This window comes from Rhincodon typus, chromosome 36 (genome assembly GCF_021869965.1).
Source record: "Rhincodon typus isolate 14 chromosome 36, sRhiTyp1.1, whole genome shotgun sequence".
In the NCBI taxonomy this organism is placed as follows: domain Eukaryota; kingdom Metazoa; phylum Chordata; class Chondrichthyes; order Orectolobiformes; family Rhincodontidae; genus Rhincodon; species Rhincodon typus.
This window is the reverse complement of record NC_063367.1, coordinates 4,594,836-4,621,670: the sequence shown is the minus strand read 5'-3', so window position 1 is coordinate 4,621,670 and position 26,835 is coordinate 4,594,836. Positions and strand designations below refer to the sequence as shown.

At 40.7% G+C, this 26,835-nt stretch overlaps 1 protein-coding gene across 2 annotated transcripts in view; it reads left to right on the top strand.

Annotated features, from left to right (window-relative positions):
- LOC109936593 (sorting nexin-27-like) overlaps positions 1 to 26,835 on the top strand; it is a 108,130-nt gene that overhangs the window by 44,240 nt on the left and 37,055 nt on the right. For both annotated transcript variants that reach the window (XM_020535197.2, XM_020535198.2), the window contains exons 2-3: positions 10,134 to 10,365; positions 12,034 to 12,226. In XM_020535197.2, coding sequence (XP_020390786.1) covers positions 10,134 to 10,365; positions 12,034 to 12,226 — 425 coding nt within the window. The remainder of the gene's footprint in view (positions 1 to 10,133; positions 10,366 to 12,033; positions 12,227 to 26,835) is intronic.

Below are 26,835 nucleotides of genomic sequence, written 5' to 3'. Positions count from 1 at the left end.
TGTGTTCATCCAGCTCTACACCTTGTTATCTCAGATTCTCCAGCATCTGCAGTTCCTACTATCTATATGTGGGAACATGTTTAGATTGTGCAGAGATGTGTGAGCTCTGTAATCCATCAGAATTTACGTGTTGAAAGACTCTGGATTTAAACTGTTTAGAACCCTTGCTGATTTTTTCATTAGTTTTATTTTGTTCTTTCATCAATTTTGGTTTGGGGCTTTGAACTGAGCGCTGAAAATGACCTTTGGTCTGTGGGCACCAGCTTGTGTTTCAAAAAAAAGCTGTTGTTTGTTTGTGAGGCCAAGAAGTTAATTGCAGATTGGTTCTTTTATAAAAGCTTCTATAGACTCTTAGACTTCGACAAAGAATAGTTACACAGAGAGCTGATGTTTAGCCATTAACAAGGTCAGTACCTGGGAATTATACCAGCAAGTCTGAAAGAGACCTTGTGGTCAAGCAGATGGTAGATGTTGAATAGTAACTGGGACCTCTTTGGGAGAAGGTTAGTGAGACAGGGAGAGGCCAGAGTTAAAACTGGGTTTTGAACGGTGTTTTCTGTGAAGAGAAGTTTGGCTGTTGATGCTACTTAATGAAGATTTGAAAGCTCTCTGTCTAATTTCCCATTATCAGTTAATGGAAGTTCAGAGAATAGAAACTAAATTATATGTATTAAAATAAAAACAAAGAACTGTGGATGCTAAGAAACTGAAACAAAAACAAATTGTTTGAGAAACTCAGCACGTCTGGCAGCATGTGCGGAGAGAAAGCAGAGTCCAGTTTCTGATCGAGTGGCTCTTCTTCAGTTCTGAAGAAAGGTCACTCGACGAGAAATATTGTCTCTGCTTTCTCCCTACAAATGATGCCACACCTGCTGTGGTTCTCCAGCAATTTGTTTTTATTTAAGTATCACTGACTTCAGAGTGAACTGGGAAAGTGGCCCTGATTGATTTGCTAAAGATGTCAGTCAGCTATGCCTAAGGAACAACACGTCGTGAAAACTGCTTGAGTAATTTTGCCAGTGTCTCTTATTTATCCGTTAACTTTGGCGTTTTTGTGAATGGGGCTGAAAACAAAGATATTGAGTTTAAATCATAGACATCAATTAGATTACTTTGTTTAATTTTGCTCTGCTGAAATTACTGTATTGATAAATTTCTAAGTTATTTGTTTAAGCTACAAAATGGTGTTTAGAGTTGATAATATAGTGTTTGGGATAGGTTGTTCACAAAAGCGTGGTTAGGAACCATTGGTGTCAATTTTGAAGGTCTGTGAAGGTTTTAATTTAACTGTATTGCGAATGCAGAGATAGAAAGGCTGATTTGGTTTGGCTGCCTGCCTCTGTGTCATAATAATTACATTTGATACAACTGTTTTGTGATGATTCTGTTCTGGCCTCTTAAGGCCACAGAGTTGAAGGAAGCTCATGCTTAACAATTAGGTGACTTGGTTTAATTGTCTGGTTAGGAAATTTAGCAAATTTGAATCTGGAGCTTGGGATTCTTGAGGAAATTGATGAATCAGAATTGTCTGTCGGAGAGATGTCAGCAAAGAAGCAGCCTTAATTTCACTTCTATTTTCAGTTTACAAATTTTCTGATCCTTGTGCATTCAAAAATACTGTTTTTAATCATTTACATTTAATTTTATTAGTCAAAGGAGAACTCACCAGATACTGAAAGAATCCATGTCTAGGTCTGGACAATACCCAGGATTGGGCTGATAAGTGGCAAATAACTTCCACTCCACACAAATTAACCAATGTGACATAAGCGGATTATCTGGCTGGTATGATATTGTTTGTGGGGAAGTTACTTTGCAAGATTGATTAGAGCTGGCAAAAGAGCATCAAATAGTATAAAACACTTTGGATATCTTGGAGTAGGTCATGAACTCTCATCCTCTGACTCCGGCAAGTGAAATGTTCTTTCAAAGCTGCACGTCCACACGGGAGAACAAAATATTGAGAGACTGTAGGCTGATACATCAGGATTTTTCACCAGTGTTCTTTTTGCTCTGCTATGACATGATATTTCCAATCTGGGGAGGAGCCTTGAGATAGTTACCATTGGTGCAAGCTGGCACTGAGTGCCATCACTTTTTGGCCATTAACTTACCCACTGCTCAGACAATATGCTTGAGGCTCCCACCAGAAGTCCTAATTTTCACAAGGGAGGAACTTTTTGCTGCTGAATTAGTTCAAATGTGGAATTTGTTAAATGCTTGGTTGAAATGTTTAGTGCTTAACAATTTCTCCCTTGTATTCTTGACGAGTTATTTCCCTTCCCTTTGGGCAGGATTCTCAAGTGTGCATGAGTGCATACTACTTGAACGCGGGTGAAAAAGAACAAGGTATGTGCTTTGACTGACTAACGTGCTTTAATATTACGCACCCATTTAGAAGGTAGTGGATTTAAAGCCTATTTCAGAGACTTGAGCGCTAAAAGCTAGGCTGAGCCTCCACTGTTAGATGTGTCATCTTTTAGATGAGATGTTAAACTGAGGCCACGTTTGTCCCCTTGAGTGAACATAAAAGATCTTTTGGCAGTATCTTGAATTATTTTGTTTGCTGCCCAGGCAACTGTTGTATCTCCCTCTCTAACCCAGCTACCACCATTACCTCATCCATGCATGAAGAGTATCCCCGGTTGCAATACTAGTGTTACCATAGTTTCATAGGTGCACAAGATGGGCATCTCCCAATATGCACACTTTTTGTGGAGAAAGAAGGGAGCAGTTCTCTGATTAATTTCCAAGTGTCAGATACTTAAACCCAATGAGAATTATCCATTCTCTTCCCTAGATTCTAGTGTTCAAGTTTTTTGCTTGTGTGTTGATTAACTTCAGTGGCCCCAGATTCATTTTTAAGCCCTGAGCTATAAACTTAAATTAATGGTACAAATCCAGCTTGTTTTAGAAGTAGGAACAGAATGGGAGGCATATCTTTACAAACCCTTCTGGCAATCAGAAATCAAATAAATATAAAAGAATGCCAATTTGTCTTCAAGGTCCGGGTTAATGGGGTTTCAGAGATTGGCTGCAAGTGATCAACTCCTTGGCGAGCTTTACTTTAAAATGTTTCTTGACTTACAATTCCCATGTAAATGTTTTTGGAAAATTCCAGAATTTTTGGATGTGTTTCAAATTGATCTCCTCACGGAAAGTTTATAGCAGCAAAAATCTTTCCTGGTGGGAGCCAGTCTTACCAAGACCAAACCAGCTATAGTATCTCCAAAACACTTATTCCTGGGGCCGTGGAATGTGAAGCTGCTTTTTTTATTGAGGAGGCTGGAAGCCGTGTACATATCAATTGCATGAAAGAGAGTAAGCGCAGCCCTTCCCAGTCACTTATCCCCAAGGAGTTAGGAGAATTTTTCAGTTAATTCTCTGGTTGTAACTGTTCCTGGCAAGGTGAGCTTTTTATTGCCAGTTTTGTTGCTGCTTTGATGGACTGGCTTCATGAACTGTTGCAGTTTGTGCAGCATTGGTTTTCTCACAATATGTCAGGTCAGGATTTCCCAGAGTTTGATCTAGCGACAGTGTATGAGCGGTAGTTTATATCCAATTCAGGTTGCTTCGTTAGTTGGAGGTGATGGTGTTCTGTGTTCCAACCCTTTTCCTCCCAAGTTGAGGAGCTCACTGGTTTTGGAAGTGCTGCCAAAGAAACCTTGACAACATCCTGTAGTACATCGTTCAGGTCAGGCTTCCCAAGTGGGCTTAGAAACCCCCTTCCCCATCTTTTGTGCACTCTCTTCTCACTTGCTGCTCTGTTCTCCACGTCTCCTGCTCTGAGAGGTTATCCCAATTGTAAAACCACCAAAAGGGATATAGTAGGGGGAATAAAAGATTTGGGAAATCCTATTGAAGCACTGCATATAGCACATACTTAGTTCAGTGATGGTGAAGGGAGTAGATGGGTTATCTGATGCTGCTTGCTAATTAAATGCTTAGTCTTGGTGCAAGAATTTCATTTCCCCGAATTCATGTTTTCACAACTCAGTGTACTGTGTGTTGTTCTGTTGTTTAATCCCCACCAAATACAACACATCCTTTTATATGCAACACTGATCTGCGTGAGGTTTTTGTTAACGTTGGTTCAATAATGCTCTGCTGAGTTTCCGTTTTAGGGTTGAAAGTTGGCGATGGCTCCTAAAGAGCTGTAAATTGGGCATCTGTTCTCTGCAGTGTAAAGAACTCCCGACCCAAGCAGAATGTTTCTTGGCAAACAAATAGTGTTTTCTAGGACTGCTTGTCCATTGACTGCCTGTCTCATAGAGAACCTGTGTGGCCTTTTTTACCCTTTTCTCAGTTGTGATTGCTTAAGAAAAAAACTGTTTCCAGTTTGGAGAATAAACAAAAATAAAAAGAGGATGCTTGTAGTTCAGGTCTGAGTTTGAATGCAGTGCAGATTAAATCTCTATATTTCTGATTGCCTTCCCTTGCTGTTACAGTGACTTAACGGTAATATCATTGGACTCAGAAGCCCCTGCTAATGCTTTTTTGACTTGAAATTCTATTAGAGATCTTAAATACAAAGTTAGTCTTAGTAATAGTGATCAGGAGCTATCATCAATTGTGATAAAAGCCCATTGGGTTCACAAATACCCTTTAGAAGGAAATCTGACATTCTTACCTGGCCAGGTCTAATCTGAGTCCCGACCCATATCATAGACCCTTACTTGGCATCTGAAATGGCCTACCAAGTCACTTATTTCGAAGGCAGTTGGGATAAGTAACAAATTACTAGTCTTGCCAGTGGCACCCACACCCAATGAAAGAATAAAGAGAAGAAATCTGGGAATATGTTCCACTCGCTCCTCTGAGATCAGTATCTGCTTTCTGAGATGTATCTGTAATTTAGAGAGCAGTTAGATGACCTCCAATTCTTCTAAAGACTGCTGTGTGATAAAATAAGGTGCAGGGTGTGATGGAACCTGTGAGAGTAGATATGTGTAATGTGGACCTGGACCAAAAGTTCAACTCTGGTTCCCAAGTGCATTGACCTAATTAATAGGACGTGCAATGTACTTTTAGAATTTCAAAAACTTTTTGTTGGAGGAATGCTGTGCATCACTGGTAGCTCAGTTTTCTCTGCAGCATGTAGGCCCGGCATTCCAAGAGGCTATTTTAATTTTAAACCTCAAGCAGACAATTCTTGGGTCAGATCTCCTGTAAGGTGGGACTCTTTTATCTTCTGTAAACTCTTGAGTAGTTTAAATTTGGCTAGAGAGATAGTAGGAACTGCAGATGCTGGAGAATCTGAGATAACAAGGTGTAGAGCTGGATGAACACAGCAGGCCAAGCAGCATCAGAGGAGCAGGAAAGCTGACGTTTCAGGCCTAGACCCTTCTTCAGAAATGGGGGAGGGGAAGGGGTTTCTGAAATAAATAGGGAGAGAGGAGGAGGCGGATAGAAGATGGATAGAGGAAAAGATAGGTGGAGAGGAGACAGACAGGTCAAAGAGGCGGGGATGGAGCCAGTAAAGGTGAGTGTAGGTGGGGAGTTTGGGAGGGGATAGGTCAGTCCAGGGAGGATGGACAGGTCAAGGGGGCGGGATGAGGTTAGTAGGTAGGAGATGGGGATGGGACTTGAGGTGGGAGGAGGCGATAGGTGGGAGGAAGGACAGGTTAGGGAGGCGGGGACAACTTGGGCTGGTTTTGGGATGCGGTAGGGGGACGGGAAATTTTGAAGCTCAGATTTCTTCAATGAAGCTGCCAATGCTGAAGAAGTCGACTTGCTAAAGTAAAGAAGTATTTTTGATTTAATTTTTGACTTGATGTAGCCACCCCCACCACCACCACCAAGTTGATTCTAGAAGAAAGGAGTCATGGAGTCATACAGCACGGAAACAACCAGTCCATGCCAACCATAATCCCAAACTAAGATCATCCCATCTGCCTGTGCTTGGTACATATCCCTCCAAACGTTTCTTATTCATGTACTTACCTAAATGTTTTTTAAACGCTGTAGCTGTAGTTGCATCCACCATTTCCTCTGGAAGTTCATTCCACACACACACCACTCTATTTTAAAAAAAATTGCCCCTCGTTTCTTTTTAAAATCTTTCTCCTTTTACCTTAATGTGCCCCCTACTCTTGAAATCCCCCACACTGGGGAAAAGACACTTGTCATTCACATTATCTATACCCTTCATGGTTTTAGAAATTTCAATAATGTCACCCCTCAATCTCCTATAATCCAGTAAAAGAAGTCCTAGCCTGTCCAGCCCAGAACTGAAACCCTCCATTCCCAGCAACATCCTGGTAAATCTCTTCTGAACCCTTTCCATCTTCACCATATCCCTCCTATAACAGGCAACCAGAACCTGGACACAGTACTCCAGAGAGGTTAGATTTCAGACCCAAAGCTTGAACCTTCAGCTTGAGAAGCATTTATAATCAAAAGTGGAGACATTGTTGGAGTTGTCTACCTCTTTTGTATAATCTTGCAGCAAGTCTAGAACTGGCGATCATTAATCTGCTGGTCATCGATAAATCGAGAAATTTCTTGATTCAGTAGTTACAATTTACACCTCTGCCTACCCTGTTGAGTGCTTGATATGATTAATGTATGATACCTTGAAGGGTAAAATAAACCGTAGAGCTGTGCCACCAAATCATTTTGCTGGTGTGATCCCATTTTTGTGCCTCAGTTTTTGTACGATCCTTGGTTAAAATTTTGGGAGTTCCAAGAGCAAGGGAGGAGAGAAACCTTCAAGTTGTTGAATGGAGCAGAATGGATGGCTTCAGTTGTAGCAGCTGGAATGAAAGGAGCTGTGTGTCTCCAATCTCCATCCTTCTTGACCACACACCCCTCCCATTTTCCTCATCTGTAGTAGATGAAAAGATGGGCCAATTGAACACCTACCATATCACACAAGTGCTCTCACGGCAGGAATTTGGCTTCATTGAGCAATTGATTAGGTCACTCCCTCCTGTAGCAAAGAGCTGCATAAAAACAGCCCATGCAGCTGTCAGGAATCAGTCCAAGGTCCACAGCAGCCATTGCTGTTTTGCAGCTTGCAACTGCAAAATCTTGTTTCATGACCCAGTTAGAAGTTGCAACCCATAGTTTGTAAAGCCTTACTTCAGAGCAAATGTATTAGTGGAGCTGAAAGAAAGTCAGATGAAAGGAGGCTTGGATGGAACGTAATGTCATCATAGAAGGATTAGGCCATGTGACCTGTTCCAGTACTGTAATAGTCTGAGTTAAAAAAGTCATCTGGTATTTTTTTAACCAATTGTTGTGAAATGCTGGGAATCTATAATCCTGTGCTTGCAAATTAATGCACTGGAAATTACGATTTGACAATCTTCATTGTGTGTATGTCTGGCCTGGATCCTAATCCCATAAACCTCTTCAAATCACTTCAATGATCTGGCGTAGCGTTAGCTGTTAATGGCTGCCAGCAGTTTAGGCCACAGCAGGAAGTTGCGCAAGAGTTTCACCACAACAGACTGTAGCCACAGAGCTCAAAGGAACTGGGAATAGCCTTGCTTCGCAGCCTCATAAGTGCCCACGTGCTTTTTGATCCACTTGAGTCTTAACCTGACCGCAATGAGTTAGTTCCCTGGGTCACTGCAGCCTGTCACTTTGGCATTCCAACTCTGTCTCAAATGAAAGACTAAAACTGGAATCATGAGTTTATACACGTGGCTTCAGCTTTTAAGCATTTTCCTCTTGAGGCAGGGCAAGAGGACAAAGGAAGAATCTGATGGCAAAGTTCATCTTCATTTGCCCTTCCTGTTAATTGTTAATTGGGCAGCAGTCGCAATGGATGCCCTCGTTTCTTGCTGAGGGGTGTACTGTGCTTGATTGGCGGCATTGGAGAAGAATTTAAAAACAAAGAACTGAAGTAGACTGGTGCTATAAGATTTATTTTAAAAGTGAGGTTGACTGTAATAATGATTAAGCTAAAGTAAGTGGAGATCGCTGATTTCTGTTTCAAGTTTAAACAAACAGTTCTGCTTAAACAAAAACCAGAAGAACTGTGGATGTTGTAAATCAAAAACAAAAACAAAAACAAATTGCTGAAAAAGCTCAGCAGGTCTGGCAGCATCTGTGGAGAGAAATGTTATCTCTGATTTCTCTCCACAGATGTTGCTAGGCTTGCTGAGTTTTCTGAGCAATTTTGGCTTTTGAAACAGTTCTGCTTTTTTGCAGATCTAGTAACTATTGGGGGGTTTGAGGAGAATAGAATAATCCAGATCTTTGCAATTTTGGATTTAAAAATTTTGATAGTTTGCAGTTCACTGCAAGGTGAATCTCACAACCCGACTACATGTGTCCCATGGTAACTAGTCTGCTCAAGTATTGAGTAGTATTCAAAATACCTGACAATGAGGTGATTTGCTGAAGTATTTTCTAGAAGATTGAAGTATTTCTACTATCTGCTTGGATGCTAAAGCTGCTAATTTAAAGCAGGAGTTTGCCCATCATAGGATACTGGGCCTGCAAATTCTCAAACCTCTATTTAAACCATTCCAATTACAGGACATGTATTTTCCAGAGGTTTGACATATCTGTAAAACCTGTAAATGGCAACTTGATGTGATCTATTGAGTAGTTTTGTAATTTTTGGTGACTATCCATAATATTTAGCTGGCACACAAGTGTTTGCTGACTGGTCTGGGTTTGATTGCTGTATTTGATCATGCAGACTGGAATTGCTCTTTATCTTGTGTTACATGCTGACTAAAATGTAACTGGGCCCTATAATTATTTACTTATCTAATCATCAGCAAGTGGCCATTTGGACACTAGATTAATTGAGGAAAGTATCATTAAGCTGATAGGGCCAACCAGAATCTTTCTATACTAAAACAAAATCCAACTGGACTTGAAACAGGGGGAGATGATAGCCCAGTAGTATTATCCCCAGACTGTTAAGCCAGAAACCCAGTTCTGTAGACCCAGGTTCAAATCCCACAATGACAGATGGTAGAATTTGAACTCTATCATTAGGGGTCTAATGCTGATCATGAAACCATTGTCAATCGTCAGAAAAAGCCATCTGGTTCACTGATGTCCTTACCTGGTCTAGCCTTCTTTAATTGACTTGTGGAAAAGTCCCTAGGTGCCCTTGAGGAGGTGTTGAGTTGTCTTTGTGAACCACTGCAGTTTATATACTTTTGGTAGACCATATTGCCCTTAGGGAATCCCAAGATTTTGACTGAACAATGATATATTTCCAAGTCAGGATGATGAATGGCTTGGAGGGGAACTTGTAGATGATGGTGTTCCCAAGTATCTGCTGTCAGCAGGGTTGGAAGGTGTAGTTTCAGGATCCTTGGTGAATTTCTGCAGTGTGTCTTAATGGTATAGACTGCTGCTACTGAGCATTGGTGGTGGAGGGAGTGGATGTTTGTGGATGTGAAGTGAAGTCGACTGCTTTGTCCAGCATGATGTCAGGCTCCTTGAGTGTTGTTGGAGCTGCACCTGTCCAGGCAAGTGGGGAGTGTTCCTCCACACTCCTGAGCTGTGCCTTGTTGATGTTAGACAGGCTTTGGGGAGTCAGGAGATGAGTTGCTTGCTGTAGTATTCCTAGCTTCTGACCTGCTATATTTATATGGTGAGTCCAGTTGAGTTTCTGACCGATGGTAACCCCCAGCATGTTGATAGTTGGGGAATCCTGTGAATGAATAATAAAAGAAAATGATGTTTCCTAAAGCAGTAACTGACTGGATTTAAAGCACCTGAGGTTTCCTAGGCTTGTGCAAATTGATGGATCAAACTTGCACGTATTTCACATTTAATAAAAGGAAAAGAGAAGATCTCTATATAAAACATTACACATTGTCTCAGAGCTTTTTAATTACTTTTGAATGGTCAGTGCAACTGTGAGCTCAGCATAGTAGAATCCATGAGCGACAAATTGTTCAGTTTTTAAATGCCAGTTTAGGAAAGTACTGTGAATTCTCCAGCTCATTGAATGCAAAGAGGATATCTAGCAAATATTGAAATGGACCTAGGTTTAATCCCTACTTGACTATACCCCTCCAAATTACACTATTGTGTGTATTGAAATTTTGACTGTTGCCTGAACCTAGACCGCTTAGTTGTCAGTAAACCCACAATGTATCACAGTACCTCAATCTGTTATAAATTTCTCATTATGCTATTCATTGCTTCTGTAGAAATGGCGTTAATGTTGAGGGAGCAACACATAAACAAGTTGTGGACCTGATTCGGGCGGGAGATCGGGAGCTGATTCTGACGGTGCTGTCTGTTCCACAACAAGAAGCTGATCGGCTTGATCCTGGTGATGATTCATCTGGGAACATCTACTACGACTACAGTGAGAAGCGGGCAGTGCCAATCTCTATCCCTGGCTACAAACACGTTGAACGGAATGGGGAGAAATTTGTGGTGAATAATTAGTTATTTCTTGTGGTTTGCCATGACTTTTTAAAAAAAAAAAACCCAACAATGGTTGTACAAATTTCGTCTTGCTCCATTGTATGTTAAGCACAGTAAGTGAACTTGACACTGTTAGCAAATGTGACTTGACTGGTTCAAAAATCCTATGATTTATCTTTAAGCTTTGGCTCAACCTTTCTTTTTGTTATTGGTTTTAGACCATGCTGACAAGGTTACATTTACAACCCTCCCTTTTTGCCTAAAGAACACCTAAGAGATGTGAACTGGAATAAAGTGTGCACCTGACCGTTGGATGTTGGTTAGCAAGTCATAAGGAAGGGCAACTTGCAGTTGCATAACTAGTTTTACAGTCTCAGGATAGTCCAAACATGTGTTGCTGCCAGTAAAGTGCTTTGTGACGTATAGTCATTGTTGCGAGCAAATTGGCCACACAACATCTGTTTAGTGTGTAGCATGTTCCCACTGTTGTATGACATCCCAGCAACTTATACAGTCATTTTATTCTGGTCTTGTGGTTTATTTTATTCAGTTTGCAACTCACTGTAATGAACTTTGAGGTCACAGCACCAATTGTTAACCTGGGACTTTGCAAATATTCTCAACCAATTTCTGAGTGTCTTTTTTTTCCAGTGCTCAGCTATCTGGTGGCTGTTGAACATTTTGCCAATGCACCTGTAATTCTGTTATGCTGTCATAGATCCTTTCAGTAATATATATAAGATCACTTCTCAAAGTGCAAAGAAAACTGGAAGCAGAAAGATGAGGGTTTTTAGGAGCCTTTCAAAAGTCTGGGATTTTAATGGGGAACTGATAATTTCACTGACTCTGGAAGCATGCAAGAGTTAGAAGAACACTTTATGCCTTCAAGGCATATAAGGGTCATTAGTTAGGCCAGCATTTATTGCTCAGCTCTAACTGACTTTGATTAGGCAGTGATGAGCTGCTGCTTTGAATTGGTGCCATCCATGTGGTGTAAGTATGGGAACAGTGCCAGTATTTTGACCCAGTGACACTGAAGGAACAGTGATATATTTCCAAGTCAGAATGGTGAGTGGGTTGGAGGGGAATGTTTGGTGGTGGTGTTCCCATATATCTGCTGCCTTGTCCTTGTTGGTAGTGGTTGGGTTAGGATTAGTGTTTGGAAGGTGCTGGGTTAACTGAATTTCCTTCTAATTAAGAAAGGAACCAGAATGGTTAGTGCATTGTAGGAGGCTATTTGACCCATCATGTCCACTTCCCTGTGGAAAGCCTCAATTATATCAGTCCCTTAAAAGGTGATTTCAGAATGTTCCAAGGTGCTGAAGTACAATCAGTGTTGTAGGAAAATGGTCAATTAACACATTATTTTTGTAGGACTTTACAATGATGCATGGAACTAGACAATCAATTTATTTTAATAATGCTCAAAGAATAAACTGGATGAGAGATTCTCTCCTGCATTTCAAACTGTTACTGAAAAAAGAACAAATGTGACCTTGGTTTAATGTCGTATTCTTGTGACCGTACCTCCAACTGGTTTTCACTGGAGTGTCAGCGTGGATTATGTGCTTGAGTGCAGTACTGCCCTCTGAGTCATATTTAAATTAATCTAGATGAAAATATGAAATAGTATTGAAAATTTTTGTCTTTTTGATCTGTCACCTGATTTTGTTTTAGGTGTTCAATATTTACATGGCTGGACGCCAGCTCTGCTCACGGCGCTTCCGAGAGTTCACAATACTTCACCAGAATCTGAAGAGGGAATTTTCTGACTTCCATTTCCCAAAACTCCCACGGAAGTGGCCATTTTCACTCTCGGAACAGCAGTTGGATGCCAGGCGGAGAGGCCTGGAAGAGTACCTTGAGAAAGGTGAGCAAGGGACTCTGTCATTTACAGCTACTGTTGATATTTAGTTGACACCTCTACCATAGTAAAGCACATAATGTACTTCAGAGATGAGGAGGATCGCACAGCAAAAGTTATGTTTATGCCTTGGTAAAAGTGTGTGAATGCATGGATGAGACAAAAGAATGCTTGTAAATCAGGTGGTTGTGTGGGCACATTAGCACATTGGGATACTGGTGAAGAAAAAATGGCATTCTGTTTATAGCACATTTTGTTAAAACAAAGCCACACGATGAAAATCTTCATTCCTTATGTGAGTGACTTACTATGTTTCTACTTAGTTGAGTGCTTCTTGCTGCTGAATACCTGATGCTGGGGAAAACCACTAGCATTGCATTTGTGTTAATGGATGGTGTAGGGTAGGCTCAATGATTAGTGCACTCTTCTCTTGACTCAGGTCCTCGTGGGTCAACCTCATTCTGAGACTTGACCACAGAATTTAGTCTAACACTGCATTGCAGTATTGAAGAAAATGCTGCGCTGTCTCCTGGCCAAAGGCTGTCCCTTAAACCCCAGAATACAGATCCTCCAATCATTCAAACTGTTATTTGTGGAACTTGTATGCAAATTAGCTGCTGTGCCTTTTATATTATACCATTAGTGTACTTCAAAAAGTCCTTTGGTCTAAATACTTTGGAATGCCCTGGTGGTTTGAAAGATCCAATGTAAATGCTGTCTTTATTTACACAAAATTTACAGTGAGACAAGTGATTGCTCTTGGTCTGACCAGAATGTTTTCATAGTTTTGATTATGTGACTGTTTAGCTTGATAATTTGGAAAGCTGATGATTTTAGTAATTGTAGCCTAATGGCAGGCATTATACAAGCAGCAGGACATTGACTGTCCTTACAGTTGGCTTTCTCACTGACACTAATGATTTTACTTTTATTTACTTCACCTCAAAAAATTTTGAGAAGATTTGTAGCTCGGGTTGTGGATGAGGTAGACGTGCTGGCCGAGCTGGTGGGTTTGGTTGCAAATGTTTCGTCACCCTGCTAGGTAACATTGTCAGTGCGCATCTCAGCGGGCATGTCTACAACCTCAACTCAAATATATGATTGGAGTCTACCCACTAATTCATTTGAATAACCCAAAAAGGGCTATTTATTTACATCATCAGACATCTGCCCTGATACAACCTTCGTTTATTAATGTAATGTTGTAGTCTGAATTGTAATATTTTTAACATTTGTTGAAATAGATGTGAATAAAACTAACAAATCTTTGTGTGCATCTCTGCAGTATGTCATGTGGTATTTTTGGAAGTAACTATAATGTTCTGAAAGCTCTGCTGCAAAGCCTATTCCTGGATGGTTTACTAAAAGCAGCCAAGGCGACCCAACCTTTGAAAATTACAGGGATATCAAAGGAGCTGACAAAAGAAACCAGTCTCTTCAGAGAATCATAGGTTATAACTTAGAATAAGGCCCAATTCGTCAATGTGCGCATGGCTCTCCAAATGAGCAATTTAGCTATTGTCATTACCTTATCTCCCTGTAAACCTTGCATATTCTTTCCTTTCAGATAATTTGGTAATCTTGACACACAAACTGCAGTATTCTCTAAATGCAGGAGAGCAAGAGGTACCTTGAATAGGATAAGAAAACCCAAAGGACCTCAGATGAAAGAAAAACATCAAACCTTGGGCATATTAAATGTCATCTTATAAGAAATCATGAAGTAGTGAGAGACTTGGAATTTGAGACATTGTCAGCGAATATTTACAGTTGGGATATTATGCTGGCCGATGTTGATTTTTCAGGATATAATTGAGTTACAAAACAAGAATTCAATGAATTTTGTGCATTTTGAGTTCATCACACTGCATATCACAGAAGAAATGCTGTAGGAAAGGATACAATTAACAGGGAGGCTTTTGAAATGGAGGCTTAATCAGTTGAACCAAAGAATGTTTGTCAGAGTGCTAACTACATGAAGAGATGGCTAGTGGAATGTTTTAGGGCTGGTTCTTGGCTGTTGTTTACTATGTGCAATTAAATGCTTCGAAGCCAGAGGTAAGGGTTGCTGATATCTCACATTAGAAGGGACTGTTGATTATTAAAGAACAGGTAGACTAGTTAGTAAAAAGACAAAATCAAAACATGTTGGAAATAGTTAGCAGGCCAGGCAGTATTTGTGGAGAGAGAAGCAAGAATTAACATTTCAGCTCTGACTGTTTTAGTTATCAAAAGGATCTGGAGAGGTTGCCTGGTGTTAAGCTAAAATAGTAGCATATAGTTATTGCTGATGAGGCCAGTATTTATTAACTATTCTTAATCACTCTTGAGAATGTGGTGAGCTGCCTTGAACCACTGTAGCCCGTGTGTTGATTCATTCACATCTCTTTGGTCAGTGTAATTCAGGATTTTGCCCCAATGAAGTAATGACTTTTTTTAAGTCAGGATGACGTGACTTGGAGGGAAACTTGCAGGTGATGGTGTTTCCACACATCTGCCCTGGTCTTTCTAGGTAACAGAGGCCACTTCTTTGGACGATGCTCCCAAAGGTGCCAATCAAGGGTGCTGCTTCATTCTGAGTAGGTTGAGCTTCTTGAGTGTTGTTGGAGTTGCGCTTGAGCAAGTGGAGAATATTCAATTACACACCTCACTTGTGTCTTGTAGATAGTGAAATGGATTGATGGTAGCCTGAAACTTGGACAATGATATATTGAACAGTGTTTCACAACTTGGTGATGGAAGATTAAAAGAGGGATAAGAAAGTGAATGGCAATTAACAGAAGGGCAGTTATCTAAAAATCTTTTGCACTTTCACAATGTCATGGGAAATCATTTGTATTACCAATTGTGTTAGAGCTAATATGCTTTCCCCATGAATGGTGACAGAGGATATTACTGTGGCAGTTCTGTAAAGATAGTAACCGAGAGAGATTTTGGCCTTGGACAGCTTCTGTTGAGCTGCTGCTGCTGACCCTGGTCATGCTGGGAGAAATGACCAAAGAAAGATTACCTTATACCAACTGTAGAGTTGTGCCAAAGAGAGCATGTGAAGGTCCTGTCATCAGCATTCGTTCTGAAAGACGTCACTTTTCTTGCTGTGAAAAGGTGCATTCATGTTAATGTTATCAGGAGACTTATAGGACATGTTGATTTTATTGGTCTAATGACTGGAAGAAAATATAAGAATAAATTTTACTGAAATTAAGTTGAAGTAACTGTATTCTTCAATGCCTGTATGTAATCATTCATCTTTCTTAAGAATTTTATATCTAATTCTTAAAAGTGCTCTTCTTATGCTATAATTGAGTGCATAGTACAGTGTGCTAATATTTTCTTTGCAATTTAGTATTGAAAATGCTGGCCTTTATCACACTTTTCTGAGGTTTGAGCTCATCTGACTTGTATCAAGCCGGTGCCAGCAATAGAAGGGACAGAAACCAAAGTTGCTGGAAAAGCTCAGCAGGTCTGGCAGCATCTGTGAAGGAGAAAACAGAGTTAATGTTTTGGGTCCATGACCCTTCCTCAGAACGGAATAGAAGGGTTTGTGGCAAACTGAACTTTTCTTAATTTACCACCTTGTTTCATGTGCAAGAAAACCCAGATCCCTTTGTGCTGCACTTTGTTGGAGGTACTCTCCATTTAAATAATTGTCTGCCTTTTGATTCTTTCTACCAAAATTCATGACCTAGCACTTTCCTACATTAACTTCTATCTGGTAGGTTTTTGCCCATTCACTCACCCTATCTATTGCAGATTCTTTACATCCTCATATTTACCCTGTCAAGCCCATTAAGAACTCTATGTATTTCAATGAGATTGTCTCTCATTCTTCTAATTTTCAATCAGCAGAGTCTCGACCTGTTTAATCTTGACTCATAAGACAATCCCTCCATTCCAGGGATCATCTTTGTGAACTGTCTCTGAACTGCCCCCAATGAAATAATATCTTCTCTTAAATAAGGGGACCAAAACTGCTCTCAATGCTCCAGATATGGTCTCACCAGCACCTTGTACAGCTGCAGTAAGACTTCCCTACTCGTACTCCAGTGCCCTGGAAATAAGGGCCAATATTCCACTAGGCTTCCTAATGACCTGCTGCACCTGTGTGCTAGTTTTGTGTTGCGTGCACAAGTACCCCAAATTCCTATGTGTTGCAGTTTTTCTCCATTTGAATCCTATTCTGTCCTTTTGTTCTTCCTTCCAAAATGATCAAATTTACATTTTTCCACATTATACACCATTTACCAATGTTTTGCCCACTTAATTAACTTATTGATATCTCTTGAGCTATTTGTATCCCTCTCGCAACCTGGCTTTTCACCTACTCCTGTGTCATCTGCAAATTTAGCTACTGTGCATTTGCTTCCCTCCTCCAATTACTTTTATTTTTGATGATGCATTATTCCATAGGCATAGATGGTGGTTTATTGGTTGATTCTCTGAATATGTCGATCAGAGCTATCTTTACAATTCTCTCAGATAGAGGCAGGAATACTTGCAACTTGTTTTTCTATTCTGTTAGCTTCCAAGAGCTACTCGTGGAAGGTTAGGCAGGAATCATGCTGTCACACCAACAGGCAAATTCATTTTAACAAAACATAATCCAAAACCCATTTCAAACTCTAGGCACTCCTTGACAGACTGATCATCTCGTTCATAAGGTCAAAATTACAATTCAGCATTTGCCATCTGCTTGAAAACAATGTCTTTCCTTGACTGACTGGAACTAGTTCCCAGGTACTGACCTCGTTAATAGCCAACTTCTGCTCTTTGCTTAAACATCATGCCCCTTCCCTGGTGATAAAGCATATGCAGAATTTTTTGATCAGGAAAATGCCTGCAATTAACTTCCAGGATGAATAAACAAAAACTTGTTTGGTACACCTAAAATTGATGGATTTTTGTAGGTAAGGGTGTAGAGGCTTATGGAACCAAGATGACAGTAAGATACAAATCAACTGTAATCTTGAATTGAATGGTGGAAGACATGGGGAGCTAATGGCCATGTCCTGTGTTCTATGTGGAGAAGGGCAAAATCAGCTACTCTGAAACGACTCTGTTCAGGCATATTTATAGCAGGGGAACTTGATAAGTGCAAGCAGTTCCGTTGATATCTGTTCCAAAGGGCCTATGCCTTGGATTATTGAGCCAAAGGACAAGAGGCTTTGTATGAGATTGCTGAGCTTAAAACAGTGTAGTGAAGACCACTGAAAGAGCTCTCTGAAGTATGCAGACCCCTAAATTTGAAAACTGGGAATACATAGCCTGCAGTTGGCGATGTGTAGTCACGCTCCATTTTCTGTGTAAGGATAGATGAGAGCCATAGTAGGGAAAGTTCATTCACTGTCAGTGGTGTGATGAATGCTGCTTTCAATGACTTGCAAACATTTCTGAAGTTGTAGTGTTCCATTTTGCAAATGATTTGTGTGAAGGTTTTCCTCCAGTACTGATGACTTAAAGGAAAGGTGAGGGTAGATATGTAGAAAAAGGTGGATGATGGGTTCCAGTCATTGAGTCTCCTGGCAGATGCTAGCTTTCTAACGGGTTCACCCCTTGGCTCAAGCCCATCACTGAGGCTCTGGATTAAATAGAAAGTGAGCGTGGTATGCACCACCTCAGCTTTGAAGAATATATTGTCTCTGGCACAATGCAGCCTGCATTCTTAAAGTTTGTCTACCATCTGAAATCAGCTTTCATTGTTTAGCTAATGTGTAAGGTCTGGAGCTCGGTATGACAGTCCTGGAAAGTATTCACTGAAATCCTGGTTTTGTGTTTGTGTACACCAGTTTTGGTGACTCAAATGACAAGACACAAACCAAGGAGCCCTGTAGCTACAATAGTTAGTAAATCACAAGTTTTAAATATGATAATAACTATCAAAATATTAAACCTTAATTGTTCATTTAAGAGGATCTCTCAATTGAATTGGGAGAGTGCACTGATGGCCAATGTCTCTAAAAGTGTATGGTGTTGAAAAGGAGCCAATCATGAGATTAAGGGATTAACTGTCCTTGCCTTTTCAGACCTTGAGGGAAAGAGCAGAGGAACACTTTGGGGCCATGACCATCACATTAACAGAAACCAAAAGTGACAGGATGTCAGAACGTGTTGTCACTTTGTTTGAGTTTGAATGCAGACTGGAGTTGAAGCTGTCATTAGAGGCACATCAAGAACCTGGGTGCTGTGGAATGTTGCCTCGAGCCATTCATGCTTGTAAAACTTTGTAGAAATATGCAGGGTATTAGTATAGCTAATTATTCTTGGAGGAAGCTTGACAAACAGAAGAGTCTCATTGTTGCTGCTGAGGAATAAATGCACTGTTTTATTTGTTGATGTCTTGCACTTGTTGAGTTGAGATATTTGCATTCTGTGTAACTGAACAGCTGTTTGATTTACTTGCTTAAGTATCAGTCACTGAGATCTTGTCAATTATAAATGTGAACATAGGTTTGATACATAGCATTTTGAAAAGTTCATCCTTGATAATGTAAATATTTATTGTCCATGCTGCACAGTGGTAAGTACCGCCTTTAGGGTACAACGTTAAACCAAGATGTCATCTGTCCCCCAGTTGGCCATGAAACGTCCTGTGGCACTATCTTGAAGAGGAGGACAGGAGTTCTGCATGCCTGGGTTATTGCTTATCCCTCAATAAACATGACAAAGATAATCTAATCATTTACTGTATTTCTGCTGGTGTGTGCTAATTTTCTGTGTGCAGATCAGCTGCCACACTTTCTATCTTACACTGGTATCTGTGCTTCAAAAAGTACTTCATTTTGCTGTAAAGTGTTTTGATCATTGAAGTGTGTTATATAGTAAATCTTTCAATTCCAAGTTGGCCTGGGTAAAGCTGAATGTCTTGCTAACTCACTAAAAGCCAACCAAAGGTAGACTGCAGCCCCTAAAGGACATTAATAAGCTGTTTGGGTTTAAATGACAATCTTGCAGTGTCATAGCCACTCATACAGAATGGTCTTTTATTTCTAGCTTTGTCTTGAATTCTGTTCATGTAGTTAAGTGAAGACATTCCCTAGTCTGTGCTATGGACTTAAGCTCAATATGAACAAAATGAGACTGCTCCCAATTTCATCCCCTGCAGGTACCCTGGAGCTGTTGGACAGCATGAGTTTTCTTGCATCAATCTGAGCTAAATTTGAATTGGAATTATTTATGTATGCTGCTGCATAAAAGATTCAATGTTGGAAAGATGATGTGTATCCAGTGTGCGTTGATCTTTATTTTCCACACAAAGCAGCAGTCCTATTTCCCTGCTCCCCTCGTCTTATTTATTCACACGCAAATGGCCAATTTAGGATGAGGAGTAGGCCATTTCTCTTGAACCATCTGTCCGTTCTAATCCTAACAGTTGACAAGCTGTCTGCTTTAATCCCCTAACTCTGGTTCTACATCTGCAGCCTATTGTAAATTAAGAAACTCAAATTTCTCCAGCTTAGTGAAACGGTAACATGGTGGTAATAACAATGACCTGGTAGTCCAGAAACCCAGGCAAATGCCGTGGGCACATGGATTCAAATCCCATTCTGGCAGCTGGTGGAATTGAATTAAATTTGTGAACATTTGGAATTAAAAGCTCAAATCTATCATGGTGGTATGAAGCTATCAGCAACTATCATAAAAACCCATTTGGTTCACTGATTTCCTTTAGGGAAGAAAATCTGCCATCTTTGCCCAGTCTGGCTTACATATGATTCCAGATTTCCAACAGCTCTTGACTGGCCTCTCAAATGGCCTTGCAAACTGCTCAATTTAAGGGCAATTAGGCGTAGACTGTAAATGTTGGCCTTGCCAGCAATGCTGCACAAGCTGGTAAATAATGAAGCAGAAAAAAAAAATCCAAAAGTTGCCATCATTCTTACGCCAGCCTTTCTCCCTGGACTCTCTTTGTAGCACTCCAGTTATTTTTCCCCCCCCAAGACATTATCTGCCATGATGCATGGCTGCTATCGCTTCCCTTTCATCACTCGGAATTATCCAGCAAATGCTGTCCAATTGCAGTGTGATATTGAATAATTGCACACTATAAGTTCTGGTTGCGTGTGGCCGGTACCTTGCTGCGAACAGTGCAAGGAATATACAGTTTAATCCACCAGTCTGTGGAATATACAGCCTACATACCATCTTGGTAATATACAGATGAGTGAGTTTTGTAGGCTTCAGCAAAAGGAGGGCACTTGGAATGGCAAGTCACCCATATGTGGGAAACACACTATGTCAGAATAGAGTATAGAGTTGCAGTTTGAGTTTCCATTTACTAGGAATGTCATAGAATTGCTACAGCATAGAGGGACCATCAGCACATCGTGACTGCACCAGTTTTCATTTAGTGCTATTGCCCCACCTCCCCGTAACCCTACATATTCTTTGTTTCCAGACATTAGTCTGGTTCCCATTAGAATGCTCCAGTTGAACCTACCTCCAGCATCACACTTGCAGAATTGAAAATGTTTCTCTTGTGTCACTTTTTTGTTTCTTTTGCCAGTTACTTTCAATCTCTATGCTTTTGTTTGCCATCTGAGATTCAAACCTGCACCTTCTGATTTGAAACAGAGAATGTTTATTGCTATGCAGGGAGGTGGGGAAAGTGCCATTCTTTCATTGACTGAAGTTTCATTTACTAGAGACTTTGCTTTTTGCTTTACGGTTCCAGCTAGACTGGAGATGATTGGATAAATCCCTTTGCTGATCATACCTGGAGACCACACTACTATGATGGAATTAGCAAGAACTGCAGATGCTGGAGTGATTGATTTTGCAGAAGTTTGGATTCTGTTGCTGTCTTCCGCTTTATGCATTTTAATAGAGATGATCTGCACTCAACAGGCTAGCTTATGAATTGCCCCTAACGCAATGACTGACACTGTGATATCGATATTCACTTCAGTTAGAGGGTCCACCCTTTGAAATAGGAAAAGATGCTTTTGCCATTGTTTTTGTCTGGCATTGCTGAAAGCGATTTGAGCATTATACTTGCTGACTTAGAGAGGGGTTAGTGTCTTGCCTTGTTGCTGGCTGGCTCATCCTTTAGTGAAAGCAGCATTTGTACTGGGTGGACTGAAGTAAATGCATACCAAGGTAGATATCATTTTATTGACATCGCCCCTCTCCAGGATAATGAGACTTAGCAATTGCACAATTTGTACCTTAGTTTCTGAGCACAAGTGAAATGAACACTTTCACTTGCATGAGAAATCCCATTCTGTATTGGAAATACAATGTGATGGGAAGTGTGTGCATGAGCACATCTGACACTTTTTTCATTAACTGTACATCATTGCTGCTTTCTGGAGCATGGCACCTAATGACACAGCCCCACTGACTGGCGCAAAAGAGGAAATTAGATTGAAGAAGGCGAACTCATCCCTTCAAAGAACACCGCATAAAACGCTCAAGGGTATCTTGTCAATTAGGATTCCTGCAAGGACTACATGTTTGTCTTACCAAGTTTGTATCCATGTATCCTTTGAATCTGAAGATACCTGTTGTTTTAACCAGTCAGTTTTCCCATTGGAATTAAGAGTTACACTGGTTTGGTGTTTTCATGCTGCCAAAACCACCGTTCTCAAGCTCCACCTCAAATGCTATACCCTGTGACTTCAACTCTATCTCTCTCTCTCTCTCTCTCTCTCTCTCTCTCTCTCTCTCTCTCTCTCTCTCTCTCTCTCTCACTCTCTCACTCTCTCTCTCTCACTCTCCACACCCGACTTACTTTTTTATTTCTTCACTACTTATGTATACTTTGTCAATTTTGTATTGATGCCTGTTGGAACTTAGGCAGATGTGGGGGGAGAGAAAGGAGATGAGAAAGCAACCAAACTCTTTCAGCCATGGTTGACAAAATCTTGTGCTACTTGATTTGCTTCTTAATTTGTTCAATTTAATCTGGATTGTCTGGAGAATTGTTATTTTTCCTCTCCAGCCTTTCTTGAAAAATCTGTTTGAATGGAATGACTCAGAAGCATGTTGAAGTGTCTGCTCTGCTCATTTTGATTAAGATGGAGCAGATTGAGGTTAATTTCTGTGGTGCGTTATTGAGCATGAATGAATCAGCAGTTGTCTGCCAGCAAAATGTGTGATGGACTTCTCTAATTCATAATGAAAGATGTACAGATAAACAATTTCAAGGTCAGACTGTAGTTATACACCGAAGAGAGATTCTTTATGAGCTGATGAGTCTTTAGGGGGAAAAAAAATCTGCTTAGAATATAGAAGTTGAAGAGGCTGACCAAGTTCTGCTACCTTTCAGTTCTGTTTCCTGATTCATGTGTTTTTAGAAATAGAGAATCTTGCTGGTGTTGAAGTTGAGGATTTCAACACCGGTGAGTGGACATTTTATGCAAATTTTTTTGTTTCCTTACTAGTTTTCTCTCCTCTTTGTCTTGTCCCCATGCATTGTTTGCTGTGATGCGTTTTCGTGACTTTGTTCAAATTTTCTGTTTCTGATTCCTGAGGCTCTGGTGCTGCGTACAGCCCAGCTGTTTGATAGCAAGGATATCGCCTTGGTATTATGTCCTTATCTCCCACATCCTGTGTCCCTGCTCTTTCATTTGTTTCTTCTACCAATCCAAATGTTTGAATCTGTTATCCACCCTCTGTGAGGAAAGCATTCATACATATCTACCTGTTGTTAAAAATGAACATGATTTGGCCACTCCATTTGCTCATATTAATTTGGTTTCCTGACTTCCTTTATTTCGAAAGGTCAGCAAAAGATTGGTTGGGGAAATGGAAATCTTTTCAGCAATTCAGGCTGCTGGGGTTAAATATTCAATTTTGAGCTTTCCAGCTCCATTCTTACACCAAGAGCTAACTCTATTGCAAGTTACCCACTTGTGACATGGCATGAACTTCCCCCACAATTCCTCATACCGTGAGTACAGATAGTTCTGCTATAACGCATGTTTTGTTAACTCGAATTGGCTGTAACGCGATTGAATGGTGAACGCTGTTTGGATAATGTGAACTTTCTGCTATACAAGTATAGCGATTGTTTTTTTTTCTATGGCAAGACTTTCTATGGCACAAGTTCAAACATGAACATAACTATCGCATTATAGGAGAACTACCTGTATCTGATTTCATGTTAGCTGCCTGTCAAACCCAGCCAAGGAGAGCAGCCTGTTGGTTGGCAAAGCTCTTGACCATGTTGGCCTTTTGAATAACTTTTTATTTAGCTGTATCTTGCTGTTTTAGCTGTGCTCACTTGAGACCCTTGTTCAGGATCTTATTCTAACAGTGAATCACGTGTTCAGTGGTTTACACTTTGGTCACTTAGTGGTTTGTAGGTAAATTGCCACATGTTATCTTTAATTTGGCTACTTATTAAGAAATCTCACAGGCAGTCAAGTACTGAAACAATGGTTTCAACTTTATTGCACGTAGCAACCAAACTGAGACCTCTCAAGTAAGCAAGTTAAGCCTCACAATCCAACTTGGCTATTCCCTGATTATTGGTGGAATCTGGCTAGGATTCCAACCAACAGTAGTCTGTCTCTGGAAGTGTCCAGGGTTTGATTCTGGCATAAAAACCCAAAGAACTGCGGATGCTGTAAATTAGGAACAAAAACAAAGTTGCTAGAAAAGCCCAGCAGGTCTGGCAGCATCTGCGAAGGAAAAAACAGTTAACGTTTCAGGTCCAGTGACCCTTCCTCAGAACCTGACCCTGGTGATCCTGATATGGTGGTGTTCTTAGAAATTCTGCTAAGGTGGAGTTCTGGTGTTCGATTCGTATACAGATTTTTGTCCTTCAGGTCATTATTGATGCTTTTAAGTCCTTTCATCCAAGTTACTGCAAGTCTGCAGGTTCCCTTCTTATCAGACGTAGCTTCTTTTTCCTTTTTTCCTTGTTACATTTGGCATTGACTGTTTGTTCAAAGACACAGCCTTCCTTTAGTTAACTTCTTGAATTCTTCTGCAGGGCAATCCTTGTCCTTTGTAGCAATAAAGCATCCAGTTTATAAAACAGGTGCCAAAGCAGTTTTGTCCATGTAGCCTCCCCTCCTCCTTTTGCTAGACGTGGCTAATTGCTTTCAATTCCTGCATTAGTTTGTCCTAGTCTTTAATAGTTTATTCCAGGCAGAGTTATTACTGATTCTTTCCTTGTGTAGCATTTTTATCTTTGTTGATCCATTCAATCCATGAACAGTTATTAAAGCTCTGAAGAGTATAATATCACCATAGCATAGAAATTGAATGTTGCTGAAAAGAAGTTGTCAGAACTTTTCTTTACGCGGTCATCATGGCTTAGGCAAGCAAAATAAATTTTGAAGTGTGCAATAGCATCAAGAAAGGATGCTAATTGGTTGGTAAGTTGACTAGTTGGTGTTGGACCAAAGATCAATTGTTATCCCTTTCCCCCAGTTTTTTGTTTATGCTTAATTCAAACAAGATATAGTGCCTGGATGTGTTCCTTTATTCTCTGCAGTGAGTAAGTCCCTGTGTATGAATATATGCAACAAGAATTATTGAATAAAAACGGAAAGAACGGCAGTTCCTGTAAATCAGGAACAACAACAAAGTTGCTGGAAAGGCTCAGCAGGTCCGGCAGCATCTGAGAAGGAGAAAACAGAGTTAACATTTCGGGTCCGGTGACGATTGCTCAGAACTGATGGTGGCTGGGAAAACGTCAGTTTATATGCAGAAAATAGGGAGGTGGGTGGGGTGGGGAGTAAACATAGGATAGAGCCCAAAGAGAGAGAGAGAAAGACAGTTGGACAGACAAAGGAGTTGTTAATGATCAGGTTGGGAGGGTGAATGGTTGTTAATGGGGACTGTTAGTGACTAACAACATGGAGGGGTGTAATGGCAGGCTATGTGGTAATGAAGCCTGGTGTATGCGGTAGGGGGCTGGGACATGGGAGAGTTCAGGCCCTAAAATTATTGAACTCAATATTGAGTCTGGAGGGCTGCAGGGTCCCCAAGCGGAAAATGAAATGTTGTTCCTCCAGCTTGCGTTGGGCTTTGCTGGAACACTAGCAAGCTGGAGACAGAGATGTTGGCCAGGGAGCAAGGTGGTGCATTGAAGTGGCAGGCAACAGGTAGTTCAGGGTCATTTTTGCGAGCAGAATGTAGATGTTCTGCGAAGCGGTCGCCAAATCTATGCTTCATTTCCCCAATGTAAGGCGACCACTGTGAGCAGCGAATGCAGTAGACTAGATTCTGGGAAGTGCAGGTGAAGTGTTGCTTAACTTGGAAGGTATGTTTGGGCCCTTGGATACTGGGGAGGGAGGAGGTAAATGGGCAGGTGTTGCACCTTCGCCGGTTAGAGGGGAAGGTGCCGTAGGGCTGTGGGGAGGTGTTGGGGGTGAAGGAAGTGTGGACCAGGGTGTCCCGGAGGGAACGGTCTCTGCGGAAAGTGGACAAGGGAGGGGAGGGGAATATATATCTGGTGGTGGCATCTTGCTGGAGGTGGTGGAAATGGCGTCTGATGATCTTCTGGATGTGGATGCTGGTAGGTGAGGATAAGAGGAACCCTATCGCTGTTGCGGGAGGGAAGACAAGGTGGGAGGGCTGAATTATTGAATCATGTTACAAGTCTGGCAGATCTTAAATTGGTTATCAATGCAGCTTGTAACACAGTTAGAATTATTCAGCAAGTGCTGCTCAAATACAGTGTTTACAGTAATTTTCTCAAAATTCTAAGTTATGGAAGAGGTAGCACGTACTGGCTTTGATCTTTGTATGGGCAAATGCTCAACTTGTCATCTTTATTGAGATCCTATTCCCCTGGAATAATTACCTTAAGTGCAGAATCATGTCTTATCCTGCTGTTCAGGAAAGAAAATGTCAAAACCCTGAAGGCTCCTGGTAACCGAATTGGAGACTGCAGATGCTGGTTTTGTTCTCCTCTTGTGCTCCTCCAATTCTATCCTTTAGCTCTTGCGAGTTTGTTCACTTCACCATAGGTGGTAATTACCTAGGCCCTGCATTTGGATCTTTATGCTATTCCCTCGGGCACTCCTCAGATCCTATTATATTTAAATCATTAAAAGGGTAATTTTCAGTTAACCTCTGGATTCAAATGAAGCCAGGATTGGTATGATCACTTTCTGCAACGTTATGGCTTCTAGTGCAGCCCAACATCTGTTAGATTTGAGAGAAGCCAAGTTTGTTTTCCCTTTGGCTTGTGGTTAATAAATTGTAAGTTTGCAGTATGTCTTTGTTTTTCGTTGCATCCTGTCAGATGATCCATTGTTAATAATAGGAATGAGAATTTTTTTTTTACACAGTGTTTTGAGTGTAGACTGAATTTTCAGAGGAAGTGGTGGATGCAGATACAGTTACAATGTTTAAAAGACATTTAGATAAGTCTATGAATAAGAACGTTTGGAAGGATATGGGCCAAGCACAGGCAGGTGGGACTAGTTTAGTCTGAGATTATGGTCGGCATGGACTGTTTTGACCGAAGGATCTGTTCCCATGCTGTATGACTTTGATGCTATCTCACACTTGTGAACTATGTGTGTAAGGTTGTTGATGAAAGGACTTTGCTTTTCTCCATGAACTGAAATTGACTTCCTCCGCTTGAATAGTAAACCGTGAAAATTGCTTTCAGCTTTTTGAGACCCAGTTTCTTGACTGTAGAGATGATGCTG